Source organism: Kogia breviceps, chromosome 7, assembly GCF_026419965.1.
Source record: "Kogia breviceps isolate mKogBre1 chromosome 7, mKogBre1 haplotype 1, whole genome shotgun sequence".
Taxonomy (NCBI): Eukaryota; Metazoa; Chordata; class Mammalia; order Artiodactyla; family Physeteridae; genus Kogia; species Kogia breviceps.
Genome location: NC_081316.1, coordinates 47,637,472 through 47,657,731, shown reverse-complemented (window position 1 = coordinate 47,657,731; position 20,260 = coordinate 47,637,472). Strand labels below are relative to the sequence as shown.

The following is a 20,260-nucleotide window of genomic DNA, read 5'->3' as shown; positions in this document are numbered from 1 at the left end:
TTGATGTGGAAGATTATTCATTTTCTGCATTTGATATAGTGATTATTAATGGTTGAGGAAATTAAGGTGAGTGGAGGGGGAAAATTGGCCTACTAAACTATCACTTGGTATCAGTTTGAAAAGTCTAGGCTAAGTCCACCTGATTGAATCAGCAGATTCTTGAGCCCACAAGCTGTGCCTGTCACTTCCTCAGAAGTCTAGGAGTCTGTAGCATCTGATAGGGGGACCATATTCTTAAAGCTTCCTCTGGCTTCCATGCCTGGAAACCTTCCTAGCTCTTCTACTTCCCTGGCGTCTGCCTCTTTGGCCTCCTTCTTTCCTGAATTTTCTGTCGTGGGCATTCTCCAAGTAAACTGATCTTCAAAGCTTCATCTCTTTTTTTCTCTGCATTTCTGTTCTTGACTTCTCACCCAGGCTCTTGTTCCTTTTTTCTCTTGCCCAGAGGACAGGAAGCCTGTCAACATCTTTCTCAAACCAGTTCCCCCTCTCAACTCTGCTTCTTCCATCATTGGTTCATCTGTTGGACCAAATGGTTTATAAATGTTCCAAGAATGATCCATTCTTCCTATGACCCAGGCGCAAAATCTGAGTTAACTTGATTACTTTGTTCTTTCCCCCAGGATAGCTGTCTAGTCAATGAAAAGAGTAAAATCTTGCTTCAGAGATTTTGTATCTTCCCTGTATTTGACATCCGCAAAGATTTGGTATCTACATGGCATCTCTCTCTTCCTTTCTATCTTCCAACGTCAGCTGTCATTGCTTCCTGTAGCTATTTCCCAGATGGGCTCCCTATGTCCAGGGCTAATGGAGGGTTGCTTGAAATAATAGCAAATGTGTGCTGAGCACTTATATGCATCGTGCTAATCCGTACAACCACCCTGTGAGGGTTGGTGCAATTTCCCTCATCTTGCAAATGAAGAAACTGAGATTAAGAGAAGGTAGATGACTTGCCTAAGTGCCCACAGGTAGAGTGGTTGAGCTGTGACTCAACCACCCATTTCTGTTTTGTTCCAGTGGATGCTTGTAACTGTTAAATTCTGCTGCCTCTCAGGATATAGTATGGTATCTGATAGGGGACAATTAATAATTCCTTCCTACTTTCCCTCCTTTTTCTATCCATCACCTCTCCCCCAGCCTATGCTAAGTTCATACAATGCCAGTGGCTCTGAGCTCCACCACTCTTCAAGGCTCTCCTTTCTCCTGCATGCAGTCAGTCCTCTCCACCAGGGGCCCGCTGGCCTGTTAGGAACTGGGCCGCACAGCAGGAGGTGAGTGGCGCGAGCAAGCGAAGTTTCATCTGCCGTTTCCCATCGCTCGCCATTGCTCGCATTACCGCCTGAACTATCCCCCAGCCCAGTCCTTGGAAAAATTGTCTTCCAGGAAACCGGTCTCTGGTGCCAAAAGTTTAGGGGACCGCTGCTCTCCACTTTTTCCAAGCATCTCCAGTGCTTTCCTGCTCTGTGGTCGCGTATTTTGTTATCTTAAATAAATAAATCCTTGAAGGGCTGGTTAGCTGCTGTTTCGTTTCTTTTATGTGTTATCGAGTACTAGGGTATCGGACTTTAAATGTGGTAGGTTTTTGGTAAATAATGGTTAAATTATTGCATTTGGGTTTTATCTTGAGAGCAGAGGTTACCGAACCATCAGGGATGTATCACAAGAAAAGACTGGAATCAGAGGGGCACACAACCCACCAGGATTGAGTGGAGGGGTAAAACTGCTGGCTGACTAGTTAGCCAATTGCCACAATCCAGGCGGGAATCCCTGAAAGAATTCTGGTCTAGAGAGAAAGCATAGAGGAGAAGAGCACAAGGTAAGAGGTGTGTTATGCCCTGGCTCTCCTATTAACATCTTCCTCAGCAACTGCAATACTATAACCTGGCCTCTCCTCCTGTAAGCAGCAGAGACAGCTCCTGGAATCTAGGGAGAGATGTTACATGGTGTGGGTGGGTTTGGGGTCCCCAGATCAAGGCTCCGGAGGTCTGCAATTGAGTATACTGGGGTGGGTGAGGAGTGTTACTCAGTGTAGCCTGGTTTAAGAGGTGGGACAAAATCAGCAACATTCTCCCAGGATTACTTTAATCGCGTCCGCTCGGGCAGGTAACAAGCCTAGAGGTTTGTGACCACTGGTTGTAATATCTGTGGTAGAATCTGTTTTGGCCCTTCTGCTATAGTCAGAGGAGCCCAGAGCAGCAGCTTGTCGCCCAATCCCAGTGCATGATAGAAGCACTGGGGCTAGGGGAATGCAAAGAGAAAAGTCTGGCCACTTTTCATCTGGAAATTCCGCTTAAGAAGAAAAAAAATCCTACACAAACCTGATCGGGACTTTGAGGGCAGATCGGGAAACCGATTTTGGCCGGAGTTGGCCTGGTGGGAAGGAAGAGAAAGTCAAAGGGAGGAGAAGAGGAATCTGACATGAATTAAACCTCGGCAGGCACGAAAACAAGGGAGGCCGTCGCCCTACAAACTCTCGGGGAGACACGTCAACTAGAGTTCGGCGCAGTTTCAGCTGGCGATCTCCCGGACCCCGGGAGGGACGGCGGGAACCTGGAGACGGGCTCTAGGGCCCAGCGGCCGGGCGCTGGGCGGGGGTGAAGTGTAGGGTTACAGTGACGATCCCGGACTACCCTCCCCCGGCGGCGCTCAGGGCGCGGGGAGCGCGGGCGGCGGCGCGAGCGCACGCGACGCTCTAGGACCCAGCGGCGGTGGTCCGGTTTGGGGCTGGAGGGGAAGCCTCGGCGTGTCTCCTCTTCCTTGTGAATGGGGCTGCTTGTCGGGCGCCGCTTCCCCAGGCTGCCACACGCCATGCCCAGCGCGCTGCCTGGCGGCCGCCTTCCCCAACCGCAGCACTGAACTAGCCATGATCGCCTCATGTGGAGGGCAAAGTTGCGGCGGGGAACTTGTGAGTCTGCGGTGAAAGGTAACCAGTCCCCGCTCCGGGCGCAGGGCGGGCGCCTCCGACTCTCCCGCGCAGAGGACCCGGCCGATCGATGCTCCCCGCCCCCTGCCGCTCCGGGCTGGGGGCTCCTCTCCGGGAGTTCGGGGCGGAGATCGGCCCGGCTCCGGAACGATTTGGGCAGCCTTTTCGGTGCCGGGGGCCGAGAGTGCTTGCCACCGGAATCTTGATCTCCCTTACCCAGATTGCTTTAAAAAAGAAAAAGAAAAATCAGAACTCTGTTCCCGAGCCACTCTGCAGGGCCCGGAGCCGGCCTGCCGGGTCGCAGGGCCGCGCCTCCCCGCGCCCCCTCGAAGACTGGGGGTCGTTTGGCCGTCGTGGCCCGTCGCCGGGGCTGCAGGCGCGCCCTCGCCTTGGGGCTGGCCTTTCCGGAGGGGCGCTGCCATATGGCCGCCCTCTCCGCGACGCGCCGGCGCGCGGCTCTCCGGCGGTCGAGGGAGGCGGCGGAAGGGGTGGCCGGTGGCCGCTTCCCTGCGCGCGAGACAAAGGCGCGCATGGTGGCCCGCCCGACGCGCCGGACCCCTCCTGTAGCCCCAAAGTCTCGTCTCTGGCGGGTGGGGGCGGAGAAGCGGTCGCGCCGCGGACCCCCGGCCTCGGATCGCGTTCTCTGATTGCTTCTTTGTTCTCCCGGGACAAGTTTCTTTGACAGAAACTGGGGAGTTAGATCCAGCTCTCCCTTGCTGTTCGTGTTGCTTCAAAAGGATCTGGTTTCAGGGGGAAAAACATTGAACTTTCCAAGTGGAGATGACTCTTCTTGGAATGGGACTTTCGTGGCACTTCGGTCGATGACAGCTGGGCAGAGTGGGGCCCGCGCTGTGGCAGGGGCCGGACGTGCCCCGTGGGCAGCCGGGCTGGAGGACCGGGCGGCGGAACCGACGAACGCTGGCTCGCACCCACCTCTAGGGCCTCCGCCGCGGCGACCTTTCCAAGTTTCCCCTCTTAGGAGCCCAGGCTGAGAATCCGGCTGCCTGCCCGCAGCTCCCGCGCCTCGCCACGCCCTACTCTCTAGTATCTTGATTGGTGGCTGTAAAGACTTTCCCTTTCCATTTTTGTTCGAAGGGTGTTTGCTTCTTTGGCTTCGGCGTCAGTTTCCTGTCCCCGAGTGGCACATGCTTTGGAAAATGCCCGGCTAGTGTGTGGATCACCTGAACTGGGGCTTCAGTAGACGTGGCCCTGATGATGGGCCTCGGAGCCTTTGAGGTTGGGACCGAACATTTTCCTTCCTCGGTCCCCCTCAGTTCCTTGGCCCTGTCCTGATACAGTGCGGACATGGTTGCCCGTTTTCTTCTTCCGAGGCATGTTAGGAGAATCGAGTTTTTGTACTGCTTATAAAGTCCTTGGTGGTGCTGGAGATAGTGGGTCACTAGAGCCATTTATGATCCCGGAAAATGCTTTGGACTACCCCCAAACAATAACGTTACTTGCTATAAGCAAATACAACCAGAATAGAGGGATTATTAATAGCTACTATTCCAAAAAATTTCCTTCCTTTTCAGGAAGTGAAAAATCTGAGCTTGAAATGTTGAATAGTCATTTCTCTCTCTCTGCTTCCAAAACTGGCCAGTGTGTCGCTGCCAAACTAAGATTTCCCCTGGCTGCCCACCACTCCGGGCTGCCCACCACTCCTGGACCCGGCAGCTCTCCGTGGACGTCCGACCCAAGTTAAGCATTGGTGTCTCTCTAGCTTGCAAGTTCTTGAAGCATCTAGACCAGTGTGACATTTATCTCCCAGGACGCTGCTCTGATCATCATAGTGCATCTACTATAATGCTTTTTATGGAGGCAATGTGGGCACAATCCTTAACACACTTTGAACTGTTCTACAGAGGAGCAAAGGGTTGGAAAACACTGATTTGACCAGAATTAAAAGGAGTAGGGCATAGAGTAGAAGGCTTTAGAGCTGCCTGCCTCTAGTCTCCCTGGTAGGGCATGGTGGATGTTTAGTTTCTGGATGGGTATACTTTGCTTTTGTGAGATACATTTTTCAAGATAAATGAGGAAACACTTGTGAACTCTGCAAGTGGATAGGAGGAGAGAAGGTGCTCTTAACTCCACTCCCACTCCCTTCTTTTTATTAGTATTTTTAGTTTTTAAAAAAATGTTTTTGTATTTAGCTGCACCGGGTCTTTGTTGCAGGATCCCTGCATTGGGAGCACAGAGTCAACCACTGGACCACCAGGGAAGTCCCCTCTCCCTTCTTTTTAAAATGCACACAAGTCTTGGTCTTTTGGTTCTGTGTGATGGTGGGGGGTGAAGAATACTAATGTACTGAAGGGCATGTGGAGATCAAAGCACTTAAAAATACATCTGTTCATGCAAGCTAATGGAGGACATCGGGTTTAAATGAGATTTTAAAGTGCTGTTAAGAAAAGCACAGGAATGCAGAAATGTGAGTGATTTTCTGGGAAGGCACTCTGCTGATTAGACTTGAGAGTGTCTGCCCTTGGCCAGTTCCTCTGGAGGCCTCTGTGGATAGAGCTCTGCTTTTTTTTTTTTTTTTTCTTTTTTTTTCTTTAAGTCTACCCCTGTGGAGAAGTGTAGACCCAGGACCTGGGGGAAAGATGGCCGACCTAATTGAAATTAGATGGCAGTCTGGCTGGTGAGAGTTCTGTTGAAAAATACAGCCCCTAGGTACCAGTGCTTCATTGCAATTTGTGAAAATGCTTTGAAAATGATAAAGCACTGTATAACGTAAAGCTTTTTAAAGAAAAAAATAATGAACGACTTAGAAAACAAGGGAATTGCTAGTGAAAATCGTAAAATCTGATTTTCCAGGCCAGTACAGTAAAAAGGAAGTGACTTTGTAAGACCCATTAGTAGTCCTGATAAGCAAAATTCTCCCAAAGTAACATCCTCACTCCTTCCAAGTAGCTATCTGCATTTTAAATGCATAGGGAAGCTTAGATCAGGAAATTCTCTAGTGTTTTGAATAATTTTTCTCCTCCTATTCTTTCATTAATTTTGGTAGGTTCTTATGTCCCAGAATTCACTAGGCAATAGAATACTTGAAAAGCAAGGGGTAACTTGGAGGTCAAGTAAGAGGACATATTTTATTATAAGGTTTGTTGGAAATAGTCTGAAGTTGTTACGGTTTTTATTTGTTTGCTTAGCGATTAAAAAACTTTTTTAAATTTTGTTGGTTTGTTTTGTCTTGGAGGGAAGGCAACATTTAAATCTTGGCCATTGTGGGTAGATCTGTACACTACATTTTCTGGAACGGAGGCACGCCTGGGCTTGTGTGTTGGCACCACTCTGAGTTCTTCTCTAACTTGTGAGGCCCTTGGCCTCCATCCTTGCGAAATCTTAGGGTATATTCATTCCAGGCTCTTAGGACCAGACTCCTGGACTCCCAAAGTGTCTCACACATCAGGCATTTTTTCTCCCTTTATTGGGGGGGCTGGGGGAGTAGCTCTAACGTGTTAGGAAATGTATCCCTGTTAAGCCTCTGGAGAATTGGGTTTAACTTAAAAAACATAATAAAGTCACATGGTCCTACTGTGTGTGTTTAAATCTGTATTGGGGACTTCACTGGCCAGTAGTGCAGCTATGTACACCTCTTTTCTTGTTTGTTTTGTTTTTAAGTAAAATGCCTGTAGCTCACTTGTTTGTTTGTTAAACTTTTAGTTTTGAAATGATTATAACTTTAAGGGAAGTTGCAAAAATAGTAGAGAGGTCCCTTGTACTCTTCACCCAGTTTCCCCCATTGGTAACATCTCACATAACCAGAGTACAACAGTAGAACCAGGAAATGGACCTCGATACGATCCAGGCCATATTCAGATTTCACCAGTTTTACATGCAAACACTCGGGTTTGTGTGTGTTATCCTCCTGTGCAATTTTTTTTCACGTGTAGCTTCCTGTAGCTACCACCACAATCAAGATGCAGAGTTATTCTATCACCTCAAAGCTCTGCTTTGTGCCACTCCTTTATGGTCACCCTCCCCTTCCCCCTATTCCATCTCTAAGCTGTAGTAACCACTCTGTTCTACTGTATAATTTTGAGAATATTACATACATAAAATTATGCAGTATGTGATCTTTATGAGATTAGCTTTTTCACTCAGCATAATACCCTTGAGATCCACCCAAACTATTGCTTTATCACTAGTTTGTTCCTTTTTATTGCTGAGTAGTATTCCCTGGTGTGGATATACCACAGTTTACTTAAGCATTTACCCACCGAAAGACACCTGGTTGTTTTCAGTTTTTGGCTCCTACAGTTAAAGATGCTATGAACCTTCATGTACAGGTTTTGGTGAGGACAAAGTTTTTGTTTCTCTGGAACAAATGCCTAGGATTGGGATTGCTGGGTTTTGTATGGTAGGTGTTTATTTAGTTTTTTAAGAAATTGTCAAACTTTTCCAAAGTGTCTACCATTTTACATTCCCACCAGTAATATGTGAGAGATGCAGTTTCTCTGCATCCTCACCAGCTTTTGTTTATTATTTTAGCTGTCCCTGTAAATGTTTTAATCTCATCATGGTTTAAATTTTCATTCCCTAATGGCTAATGATGTTGGACATCTTTGCATGTGCTTGTTTGCCATCTGTATTTCCTCTGTGGTGAAATGTCTCCTCCTGTCTTGCGGTGTTCTAACTGGATTATTATTATATTTTGCCATTGGGCTTTGAAAATTCTTTATATATTCCAGATATGAGTCCTTTGTCAGATATGTGGCTTGCAGATATTTCTTTTCAGTATATAGCCTGTCTTTTCATTTGCAGGAAAAAAATGTTTAATTTTGCTAATGTCCAATTTATTGATTTTTTCCCTTTTAATGGATTGTGCTTTTGGTGTCACATCTAAGAACATTTTGCCTAGGTTAATATTCCAAAGGTTTTCTATGTTTTTAAAAAAAATTTCATAGTTTTACATTTTATATTCAAATTGTAGTTCACTTTTACCCTCTTAAGAATGTGTATGTCTTGCTATCCATCTTATAAACCATCTCTTAGGTGTTGATTATGCATTTAGTGCTCCGGAAGCACACGGGTGAATCAGGCATAGTTCCCACTCTCCAGAGCTTGCTATTGGTGAGGTGGTATGTGGACATTCCCAAGTGTTAATATTATGATAGAAGAAAAGACTGTGATGTATTTGGGAGCACAGAGAAGAGAAGCAGCAGGGAGGTCTCGCTTTGATCAGGTGGTCAGGGAGGGCTTCCCTGGGCATGTTGCCCAAGCACGGCGGGAAGAAAATGGGTTCTTGCCTTTGATCTAGTTTTTGGATATTTTACTGGCATGGATTCTTCAGTGTGGGTTACCCTGGTTCTTGAACACAGGCTGAAGGACTTTGGGTAAATTGAGTGGTTGAGGACTTTTTTGAACAGCACATGATATAATAGGTTAAAAAAAAAAAAAGAAAATGCAGTACTTAAAACTGAGTATGAGTAAGGTTGAATTGATTTAAAGTTAGAATATGTGCCAAAATGAAGAAGGCAGTAGTATTTTGGATTGTTTAGGGTCAGATGGACTTAGTTTGCTTCCTGGCCCTGCCACCTCCTTTCTGTGTGATCTCAGGGAGTGTGACCCGTGCAACTTCATGGAGACAGTGGAGACAGTAATGGTTCTTACCTGGTGGAGTTGCATGCAGGTGAAATGAATTGATGCATATATAGCACTTAGCTCAGTGCTGGCACATTCAAAGCATTCAGTAAATGCCTATTATTATCATTAATAGTAGTAGTAGTAGTAGTAGTAAAATAGCAGAAAGACAAATGGTTTTATTTTATTTTTTTTGTTTTTAGACAAATGGTTTTTTTTGTTTTTTTTTTTTTTTTTTTTTGTGGCATGCGGGCCTCTCACTGTTGTGGCCTCTTCCGTTGCGGAGCACAGGCTCCGGACGCGCAGGCTCAGCAGCTATGGCTCACGTGCCCAGCCGCTCCGCGGCATGTGGGACCTTCCTGGACCGGGGCACGAACTCGTGCCCCCTGCATCGGCAGGCAGACTCTCAACCACTGCGCCACTAGGGAAGCCCCTAGACAAATGGTTTTATAATCCTAGTTCTTACTCATAGAAGCTTGCCTTTTCACACTTGGGAAAACTGTGTTGTATACCAAATACTATGTATTTATTTATTTAAAATTTTATTTTGTGTTCTTACAGTTAATTTACAATGTAATGTTAATTTCTGCTGTACAGTAAATTGATTCAGTTATACATATACATATTCTTTTTCATATTCTTTTCCACTATGGTTTATTACAGGATTTTTGTGTGTGTGTGTGTGTGTGTGTGTGTGTGTGTGTGTGTGTGTGTGTGTGCTACGTGGGCCTCTCACTGTTGTGGCCTCTCCCGTTGCGGAGCACAGGCTCCGGACGCGCAGGCTCAGCGGCCATGGCTCATGGGCCCAGCCGCTCCGCGGCATGTGGGATCTTCCCGGACCGGGGCACGAACCCGTGTCGCCTGCATTAGCAGGCGGATTCTCAACCACTGAGCCACCAGGGAAGCCCTATTACAGGATATTGAATATAGTTCCCTGTGCTATACAGTAGGACCTTGTTGTTTACAAATATTATTTATTGATTGAGGTTAGAAGCTAGGACACTCTATTCACATTCTAGTGCTCCTTATAGAATATACCTTTTCCCTACCTCTAAACCAAGAGTTTCTGAGTAAAGAACAATTTTCTCCCTGCCCTGACCACAGGAAGTGGTAGGAGGTGTGTGCTGTCCTGAGCTAGTTCGGAGTTTGGGGTCCTTATTTCCCGAGGTACAGTAAGCCAGGGCTGATGTCACTGTGCCCCAAACTTCACTTCTGGCAGCTCCCTTTCCTTTCCCTTGATGACCAAGTTGTTTATTTCCCAGAGGAAACGACTGCGCCTTAGATGTACAGTTGTAGAGCAGTGGTGGGTGGACATCGGAATCGTCAAGAGGGCTTATTTAAAACCAGACTGCCGGGCCCCAGCCCCAGACTTTCTGTTTCAGCAGGTCTTGGATGGGGCCTAAGAATTTTCATTTCTAACAAGTTTCCAGGTGATATTGTCGCTGCTGATTCGGGGACCACACTTTGAGAAGCACTATTTTAGAGCATAGGCTCCTATAAATTAGACCTAGACTGAGGTACCTTACTCTTTGGAACTGAGTGTGTTCATCTTTAATGGTTGAGATCGACATAGATTTGATTTCTGAGGTTCCTAGTTGATGTACATGACTGTATCCTTTCCTCTAATCCCACTTCTGTGCCTTCCCCCTTCCCCACCCCGACTTTTCCTTCTCTCGGTTGTCTTTTGATCTCTCAGTCCTTGGAAGACATGCCAGGTTATGGTACATGGTGACCATATACCAGCCATGTCACCTTGGCTAATTCACTTAACTTCTGTAAAATAAATGTGTTTACGAATGCTTATATCCTAAGGCTATGGTGAGGCTTACCTGAGATAATGCATGTTAAAGGGCCGTATAAGAGGTAAAGCATGGTGCAAAATTTGTTTTTTTATTATTTTGAGCGTCCTTGATTTCCCTTTGGAAGAGTGTCCTTGGATTTGGAGGTGGACTGCCTCTCCTGACGCTGAGTTCCACTGCTGCTGTGGGGACTCGGTAAAGATTACTTAGAAATCTACAGGGACATTGTGGAGACGTTTCCTGCAGTGGAACTGCGGTTGGACTAGGGTCTCTGAGGGCTTTCCAAGCTGTGATGTTTTGGAGGCTCATTGATGTGTAGTTGTAATGACCAGAGAAGAGCTCAGGGATGGAAAAAAGCTTGAGCAGATGCTGCACCGTTAAGAGAGTCTGCTTCCTCTCAGTGGAGAAGTAGAATTCCATGATTTTTTCCTCGCAGCTTAATCTGGCCCCCAGATTTTTTTTTCTTTTTTTTTTTTTTTTAAGTTCTTGATCTATACCTTCCATGTTAACCACTAGCCACATTTGGCCATCTAAATTAATGAAAATTAAATGAAACTAAACATTTAGGTCCTCAATCATACTGGCCACGAGTCAAGTGCCTAAGAGCCATGTCCATCATTACAGCCAGTTCCACTGGCCAGTGCTATTCTAGAGGGATGCTAGCCCTGTTTGTCTGAAGGCAGCATCATTGGGCTTCATATCATGGGACCGGGGCACGTTTTTGAGTGAAATGTACCACTCTTCCCTTGGAAGTCTGGTGTGACTGATGGGGAGAAAATAACGGGGATACTGCCCTGTCAGCTTGAACCTCACTTTGCCACTTGGCAATTCGGAGGCTCATTTCGTTTGGAAGGTGGGTCAGCAAGGCATCTGGGCACGGAGTTTATCAAGTTAGCAGGCTGTCATCAAGGGGGGTGGTCTACTGTTTCTAGGGGATATTCGAGGCTTTGGTTCAGTTCATGGGATTCTTCCAGGAATCTGGTCCTTGAGAGAAACAAATGGAAATGTCAGGCCCGATTTAGCCCTGAGACTCCCTTCTCCTGGGGAGGATCCAGAGGTGGCCTGGACTCCTCCGCCTTGGGTCGGCTGCCCTGTTGAACCAGCCTTTGTCCGTGGGAGGCTGGGGCCTCACTCGTCTGGTTTGTGGCGCCAGTTCGGACTTGCTCGGATGCCATTCCGCACTGCGTCATCCGCACTGTTGCCTCCTTTGAAGGTGTTCTGTAAACTGTCAAGTTCCTTTCCTTACTCGCCCGCATCCAGTCAGTCACCAGGCCCTTGCAGTTAACCCCGAGAATGGTTCTTGCATACGTCCCCGCCCTTCACATGTCTCCACAATCCAACCACCCAGACTCCTCATTACCTGGACTCTGTGGGAGCCATGTGACAGGTGTCCCCACTTTGCTGTCTTACACCTCTTCTGATGAACTCTGTCCTTCCTCCCTCAGTCCCTCCACCCCTCTCAGGACAGGCAGATCAGGACAAGGATGACAGATGTCATGTCTTTCAGGCTCACTCTGCCTCCTCAGTGTGAGGTGGGGCGCACACACACCCTGTGGCCCTGTGCCCGGGAGGAAGGAGGCATCTCCCTTCGAGCTGCTGCTTCTCAGCTGTAAGGGCTGCTCTGGATGGCGTGGCCCAGGAACGGGACCCCTGAGAGCAGCCGTGAGGCAGGCCTTTCCCTTCCTTCCATGAGCTGTGCTCTGAAGGGCTCTGACCACCAAGTTTCTAGTGAGTGAGCCTTTCTATCTGGCAAGTCTGGGGAAAGGAGAGAATGTAAAATTCTCTAGTAAGGCCCTGTTTCCTGAGGGATGGGTCCCTAAAATCATTGCAACTAGGTTGCTCATCCTGGTGATGTGGGAAAAGGTTGAAAGATGTGAGGGCAATTTGTTCACTCATATGAACTCTGTAATTTATAATCAATCCTCATTTTAGGGATGTTAGGCTTGTTTTCAGTACTGGATATTACAGGCAGTACTTTGTCTTTAACATACTTCTTTGCAAATGTACTAATATATATCTACTATAAATTCCTAGAATGATAACCGTAGTATAAGTACATTTTGAATTTTAATAGATATTGCCAAGTTGCCATCCAGAGATTCTATTTTTTTCCATAAATTCTCCCCAATTCAATTTTGTTAAAATTTTACCATCTGATAGACAAACGACTGTTATATTTTTAATTTTTATTTGTTTATTATGAGTGATATTTAGCATCGTTTTACATGGTTATAAACTATTTGTATCTGTTTCCCTGAAAACTTTATGTTAAGCTTTTGCTCATCCATTTATAAAATCTCCTGATACATTAAAGGATGAGCCATTAATTGTCAAAAAAAAAAGGGGGGCTTCCCTGGTGGCGCAGTGGTTGAGAGTCCGCCTGCCGATGCAGGGGACACGGGTTCGTGCCCCAGTCGGGGAAGAGGCCACATGCCGCAGAGCGGCTGGGCCCCTGAGCCATGGCCGCTGGGCCTGCGCGTCCGAAGCCTGTGCTCCGCAGCAGGAGAAGCCACAACAGTGAGAGGCCCGCGTACCGCAAAAAAAACCCCCCAAAAACAAAAAAAACAAACCGATGTGAGGGCAGACAAGAGGGAGTGTCTAGGATCTTTTCTGAGGAATGGGGCAAGGAGGAGGAAGGATAGAAACAGAGACTAGGAAATGTGCTTTTTCAGATATATGGACACCTGTCGAGGCAGTGGACATTCCTTAGTGCATAGTAGTAAACTCACTGCAGAACACACATAACCCCACTCTAGTTTCTGAAAGGAGAAATGGACTAATGTTCCTTTATCTGGAAGAGTAAAAGAAAATGTCTTCTGAAATCCCAATAGGCTTAAATGAAGACACCTGGGAAAGTACTGTAACCAGCACAAAACCAAATATTTATGCAAACCTTGAAGATAATGGGGGTGTGAGGTTAGAAGCTGGAGGTTTGTAAAAGGACAGAATCCTGTCAGACTCACCCTTCCCCATGGTAGTGACTGGCCTGGTAGGTCCAAAATGCATGGCAGCATGAAAAGTGGTGTATAAATTCACTTTAGCTAACTTTTAGGTTTGCTCCTGTAAAATACTCATCCAAAAAAAAGGAAAGAGTATGTCTGAAAAGGTCTACTCTGAGATAGGGATTATCTTAGTCCTGAGTTTAGAGCTAAATTTCCCAAAATTCTGAAGTTACTTACCTTCAACTTTCTCCAACATAAATTCCAGGAATGTGGAGTAGAAAAAAGTACAAATATTTATATTTTAATGGCATTTGTTAACTGACCAAGATCACACCGTAGTTTAGGAACATAAAATGGGCTCTATGTAATTAAGCTTGCTCATAAAGTGAACAGCTTTTGTAGGATTAAATTTAGTAGTTAGGCAGCAATCACAAATATTCTAATTGAATCTACTTTGAATTAGTTTCAACTTCTCTTAAGGATGGTACATGTTGAACATTTGGGGAGCATGACATTTCTTATTTGGGGACAGAATACAAATTAGGCAAAATTTTGGACACAGAAGCTCTCACTGCTCAATAAAAATCTGTTGACTTACCAACTCTGGACTGTGCACGTCAATACTGAGGTGGAGAATTTGGTGAGGATACAGTAAAAGGATATAGTTCCTCCATTTGACATCTGAGGGTCTCTCACGTGCGTGGAACTGAACTCGGTGTGGGGTGTATGTCCTTTGCACCTACGGAATTTATATTCTAAAAGGAATGTAATGTTAGAAAACAGAAGGCAAATGAACTGCTTTATTCCACTCGGGGAAACGAAGGCCAAGAAACGATTAATAACTGCCTTTCAAGTATTCTGTCTTCACTGTGGACTGTGTGAGAGGAAATGTGTTGAAATGACAGATATCGTGACTTCTAGAAGCACGGAAGAGTTCCCTGCCAGGGAGCTTGGGAGGGTTTGGAGGACACAGATGCAACCAGGGAATTACTAGTTGTGTGAGTGTGACTTAGTGGAGAACACTCAGTAGAGATGATGGGAGGTGGGCCTAATGGGCCAGTTGTGATGTGTTCATCTGTGGAGCTAAATGGTTAAGACTCCAGAGCTGGAAACCTGGAGTCACTTCCCACCAGTGCCACTCACTGGCTTTGTCATCTTGGGCAAATTACTTAACCTCTCTGTTAAGTAGTTTCCTTATATGTTAAATAGGGATAATAGTAACACCTACCTCAAAAGATCATTGCAAGAACTTATGTGTATTATGTGAGTTAATATATGTAAAGTGCTAGGAACAATATCTGACCCATTAAAAGAGTCATGTGTTAGTTATCACCCATGTTCCATTGCTGTGCAACAAATTGCCTCATCCTACTGGCTTCAAACACTCATTTATTCTGCTTCCAGATTCTGTGGGTCTGGACTTCAGACAGAGATGAGATGGTTTGTTTCTGCTGCAATGTGCTGGGAGGAGGCTGGGGGTGATTGGATGGTTTGGGATTGGGTTATCTGGAGGCTCCTTCATTCACCTGTGTGGCACCAGGGCTGGGATACACTTGAAGTCTAGGTCTGCAGACTGGAGCTCCTGCAAGTGGCCTTTCCTCACAGCATCAAGCTAGTCAGAACTCTTATGTGGTGGCTCAGAGCTCCAGATGTGAGTATCCCAGCAAACAAGATAGAAACTGCCCTGCCTTTTATGGCCTGATCTTGGAAGTCACCAAGAGTCACTTCTGTCGTTCTTTATTGGGCAATGCACTTAAAAGCTTGCCTAAATCCAAGGGAGGGGGAGCTCATCTTTCTACAGGAGTGTCAAGGAATTTGCAGACGTATATTAAACTGCTAAAGTCATCCTAAGAATCATGTCGCCAATATTAAGATAAAGTATTAACAGTTGAGCACCCAGTAAATCCTCAGCATTTCGACCACCTAGAGAATGTATTGTTCTGAAGATGTGAATTTTCTGTGTAGTTAAAGGTAAATGTGGCAATTTTTCTGCAAGATTGATTCCCACCCCAACTCCGCCCCTCCACTCCCTCAGCTCTTGCCTTGGTGGTTGAGAATCATCATTATAAACATCCATTAACGTGATGTGTTGTTTGAATTGAGGGTGGGGTAAGAAGGGTATATAGATAATACAAGTATTTGCTGACAGTGATTCTCATTTTTTTTTAATATAAGCACCACAGTTACCTTCCAAGAGGATGCTTTTCTACCCATTGTTGAAATAGGATAGTAACTAAAATAGGTAGTAACTGAAGGTGCAAAATGATGATAGAATTAGTGTAAAAATTCACACACTTGTTCTATGTGCACGAGGTACTGGGTGATACACTTGAAAGCCCTATGCTGATGACGTTTCCCATTTCTTAAAGATTTGGACTGTGAGAGCCCTGGACACTTGCTAGGTGGAAGTTGATCAGCACCCACAGAACTGATCAGAGTCATCAGCACTGCAGAGCAGTTGAGTGATCGAATATGCCCTGGATTGTGTTCTGAAAAAGTCATCTTGTTTAAAAAAGTGTTCGAGGGGCTTCCCTGGTGGCGCAGTGGTTGAGAGTCTGTCTGCCGATGCAGAGGACACGGGTTCGTGCCCCGGTCCGGGAAGATCCCACGTGCCGCGGAGCGGCTGGGCCCGTGAGCCATGGCCGCTGAGCCTGCGGGTCCGGAGCCTGTGCTCCGCAGTGGGAGAGGCCACAACAGCGAGAGGCCCGCGTACCGCAAAAAATAAATAAATAAATACATAAATAAATAAATAAAAAAGTGTTCGAATTGGCAGACTTCTTTTCATTGGCTGTATGTAGCCTTCTAATGCCCTCGACTTAACTGGCAGCCTTAAAGACCTCCATGGCCTTTTACTTCAGCTCTTTTTCACTAAGAACTGCTCTTAGAGGAATCATCCAAAGATAGCTCAGAATCTTCACATAAATCTGCTGCTTTCTGAGTCTGATAGGGTGGCTAGATCACTATCGTCCTGGTCTTTTTTTTTTTGCGGTACGCGAGCCTCTCACAGTTGTGGCCTCTCCCCTTGCGCAGGCCCAGCGCCAATGGCTCACGGGCCCAGCTGCTCCGCTGCATGTGGGATCTTCCCAGACTGGGGCACGAACCCGTGTCCCCTGCATCGGCAGGCGGACTCCCAACCACTGCGCCACCAGGGAAGCCCTGTCCTGGTCTTTTATTTTTGCTTTTTAAACATTTCTTTTCTCTTTCTTTTTTCCTGCCCTCCCCCTTTAAAAAGTCATAATCATATTTTAAGTCATAATTTTAAAATCATGATCCTTGATTTGTCATTTCTGGTCTCCCTGGAGAAAATGACAGCCAGTCTGAGAGCTAGAAGTGGGTAGGAACAGTGCAGGTCTTAGAGCTGAAGAATGCCATTCGTTGGAAAGGGACATGGAGCCCTGGAGGACCGGCAGGAAGCTCAGGTGGCTGGAATCATGACCGACAAGGACCAGATCAGATTCAGTAGGTTCTCCCAGATGAGGGAGGGGAGCCCTTGGAAAACCACCAGGTGGGGCACGTGTCAGGGAGTCACATGAGACATGTTCTCCGGCGACAGCTCGGGTTATGTCTACATTCACCTTTCAATTTTCTCTTTGATTTGAGTGAGTTGTTCTATCTGGGAAGACCAGTGGAAAATTAGTGCTAGCTATACTTCATTGTTTGCAAAATCTGCCTTATTTTATCATATGGAAAAAGGATTTAGGAATCTGTGATCTGTTGTTTGCTCATCCATTTAAGAAGTTAAGAAGAAAACAACCCTCAGGCTCTTAATTCTGGTTATCAACTAGAAATCTCCACTGAACTAAACTTAAGCCTCATCAATATAGCAGTGAAATCTGCTCACGTTGATGACCTTTGTGTGGATTCAGACCTGAGATTCAGATCTCCAGAAATGTTACATTATGTTCTGGTCATATTGATTCAGGCATTTTTTTTCAGAGAAATTATTGTAAATCAGTTTTGAAACCCTTGACTTGGAGGAATTAGTCAGTTACTTGTTGCACTGGGCATTAGAGGAAATGTTCTAGTGGGTCTTTGTAGTCAACTGATACATTATACATCTTGAAACGAGGTCAGCCATTTTTATTCTTTGATTTTTCATTTTATTGGCCAGCTATAAGACTTACTGCTTGGGGATGAAAATAGGCTTTTAGTTACCACCTGTGTTATGATCCTAGGCTTTCAGGATCATAGGTAGTAAAGGGTCAGTTATTTCCTCCATGGCCAGTGAAAGGGATGGACTCACTGCAGGAGATACAGAGAAGAGATTTGGAGTTCATACCTTGACCTCCATCCTGTTATACCACCAGTGGATTGAAAGAAAAGTCATGGAACACAGGTGCCAAGGAGAGGAGGGTTTTTTAAATTATTTGTGATTCTCAGTACAAAGGACAAATCTGCCTCTCCCCCGGACTCCAAATAACTACCCTATTGTCCTTCTGTCTGAAGGTGGAGACTCGGGAGCAGCTGAGGGTGTTCAGGTTAGATTCTGGTTCCCGACACCTTCTCCAGGTCCACCTAGGCTCCTGTGTGCCAGGGTTAGGAGTTTGGGAGAGCTTTTGGATGACACCATGTATTCTTTTATTTTGGTTTTTGATAGTAGGACCACAACATTATGCTTATTTTCTGAGGAATTGTGTGTTGTAAGATGTCCCTTATTCCCAATTCTTGGAAAACTGAAATTGTAATTTTAGTCCTGTTTGTCAGTCAGCTGAATAGTCTGGCCTAAAACACTCTAAAAGCCTTCATCTCTGGTTTGCTTGAGCATCTTGCTGCTGTTCCTAAAAAGCTCACTGATCGGATCCTCTCTTGAAAGTGAAGTTTACGGCGAAGATTCTTTCTTTTGCTTTTATTTTATTTTTTAATTAAAAAAATTTTTTAATATTCTTTTCCATTATGGTTTATTACAGGATGGTGACTATAGTTCCCTGTGCTATACAGTAGGACCTTGTTCTTTTTCCATTCTATGTATAATAGTTTGCATCTGCTAATCCCAAACTCCCACTCCAGCCTTCCCCCATCTCCCCCTTGGCAACCACAAGTCTGTTCTCTATGTCTGAGGGGTCTGTTTCTGTTTTGCAAATAAGTTCATTTGTGTCATATTTTAATTCCACACATAAGTGATATCATATGGTATTTGTCTTTCTCTTTCTGATTTACTTCACTTAGTATGAAAGTCTCTAGGTCCATCCAACAGCCTTGATTCTTGTTCCGTTTCCCCATTCTCATAAAAAGAAGCTAAAATGTATTGAGCACTTACTGTGTGCTGGAACACTGCTCATAGCCCTTGCCATTGTCTCAGTTAAGCTTTGTAACAGTCCTATGTAGTAGGTCCTATTATCCCCATTTCTTGGTAAGGTAATGGGCACCAAGAAGTTAACTCATTTGCTCCAGTTCACATAGCTAACAAATGGTAGAGCCTGGATTCTTACATTGTTTAAGAAACGGATTTGTCAAGACAGAACAAAAACCATGACACATCCTTCCTTTCCATTCAGTGGGTATTTTCTCCTCTGTCGTTTTTATTCTTTAAATCTTTCTAATACTCCAGTCTTTTGGCTTGACAGCATCATTCTCTTTTCTCTTCATTCATCACGTCTTAACATCCTTCCCTCTGTCCAAAGATTGCCTGACTTCCTGCCAGGCAAGTTATTCGTTTCTTTTCTCCCCACCTCCTCATAGTAATCTCATGGAGGCTTTTTGCCAATCAAATATCATTGTTGGTTTTCATTCCCTTTTATAAGAATTCCTCAAGGGCAAGAAGATGCATTCCTGTGCAGGTGTTTTCTAGAGGGGCTGCTGTCTCTCTTCAGATGCATTTTCTGTAATCAACAGGATCGTTCTTCTGGCAAATAGAGTTCAAGCAGCGCTTTGCATCAAAGGGCCTCTGTACGTCTTCTCTGTATGTCTCACCAGCTTTTGGGGGCTGTGGGCATCTTCCTTTTCCTGGGCAGGGAGGTAAATCATTTTCAAGTATGACTGGTTTGCAACCTTTTTCATCTTAAAATTCTCCTTAAGTTTCACATTTTTTGCTGGAAAAGGCTATAGAACATAGAACAGTGTTTCTCAAAGTGTGGCTCGTGCAACCCTGGGGGCTTCTGAGACCTAAAAGTTATCTTCTTAGTAATACTAACACATGCGCCTTTTTCACTGTATTGACATTTGTACTGATGGTCCAAAAGCAAAAGTGGGTAAAACTGCAGGTGGGTCCACATGAATCAAGGCAGTGGCCCCCGACTGTACTAGAAGTCAGGCTGCTTCTCACAAGCACACAATATAAAAAGCCCGTTTCGCTTAAGAATGTTCTTGTTGAAGCAGCACAAATGATCAATTCTGTTAAATCTCCGACCTCAAGTACATCTGTTTAGTGTCTTGTGTGACGAGGTGGGAAGTACACATAAAGTGCTGCTGCAGCAAACTGAGGAGGAGCCCTTGTGTGACAAGCACTTGAATCGTGATCTTAATAGCAGCTTTTCTCAGTTTTAGTTGAAAGAACAATTGACAAACTATGGTTATTCTGAGTTAGGTATTTGATAGCTGTTTTCTCAAAAGTGAATAAAGGGTGACTGTTACGTCAAGAAAATCAATGGACAGTATTTGTTACCAATGATAAAACTCAAGATTTCAAGTGAAAATTAGAATCTTGGAAAACTTGGATTTGCCACCATGAGCTTGACAACTTCCCAATACGTAAAAGACTTTTTGATGGTTGCGATCTGTATTGTAGTAACAAATGTGATTTTTTTGTCAGTTTTGTCAATATTGCTTACTTCAAATATTTCCATCTATGGAAAAGTTTGCATAGTTCAGTGAACCATTATTTTCCCAATGACCAATGTATGATGTTAGGAAATCCTGCACTGGTAAAGAAAAGTCCCTTCAAAGTGAAAGATGGACCAGTAGATTTTAACGTAATAGAATATAGAGGAATATCCAAGAAAAGATTTGTTTTTAAATTTACTTATTTTTTATTGAAGTATAGTTGATTTATAATGTAGTGTTAGTTTCAGGTGTATAGCAAA

The 20,260-nt window shown here is 45.1% G+C and overlaps 1 protein-coding gene across 5 annotated transcripts in view; it reads left to right on the top strand.

Annotated features, from left to right (window-relative positions):
* Positions 1-20,260, top strand: part of AMOTL1 (angiomotin like 1) — a 170,126-nt gene that overhangs the window by 63,147 nt on the left and 86,719 nt on the right. For 2 of the 5 annotated variants that reach the window (XM_067038268.1, XM_059069000.2), the window contains exon 1: positions 2,621-2,920. The exons of 2 other annotated variants lie outside the window; for them this stretch is intronic. In XM_067038268.1, the coding sequence (XP_066894369.1) occupies positions 2,872-2,920 (49 nt within the window). In that variant the 5' untranslated portion in view covers positions 2,621-2,871. Of the gene's footprint in view, positions 1-2,620; positions 2,921-20,260 lie in introns of those variants that run through there. One more of the 5 variants, XM_067038266.1, reaches the window with a different exon arrangement.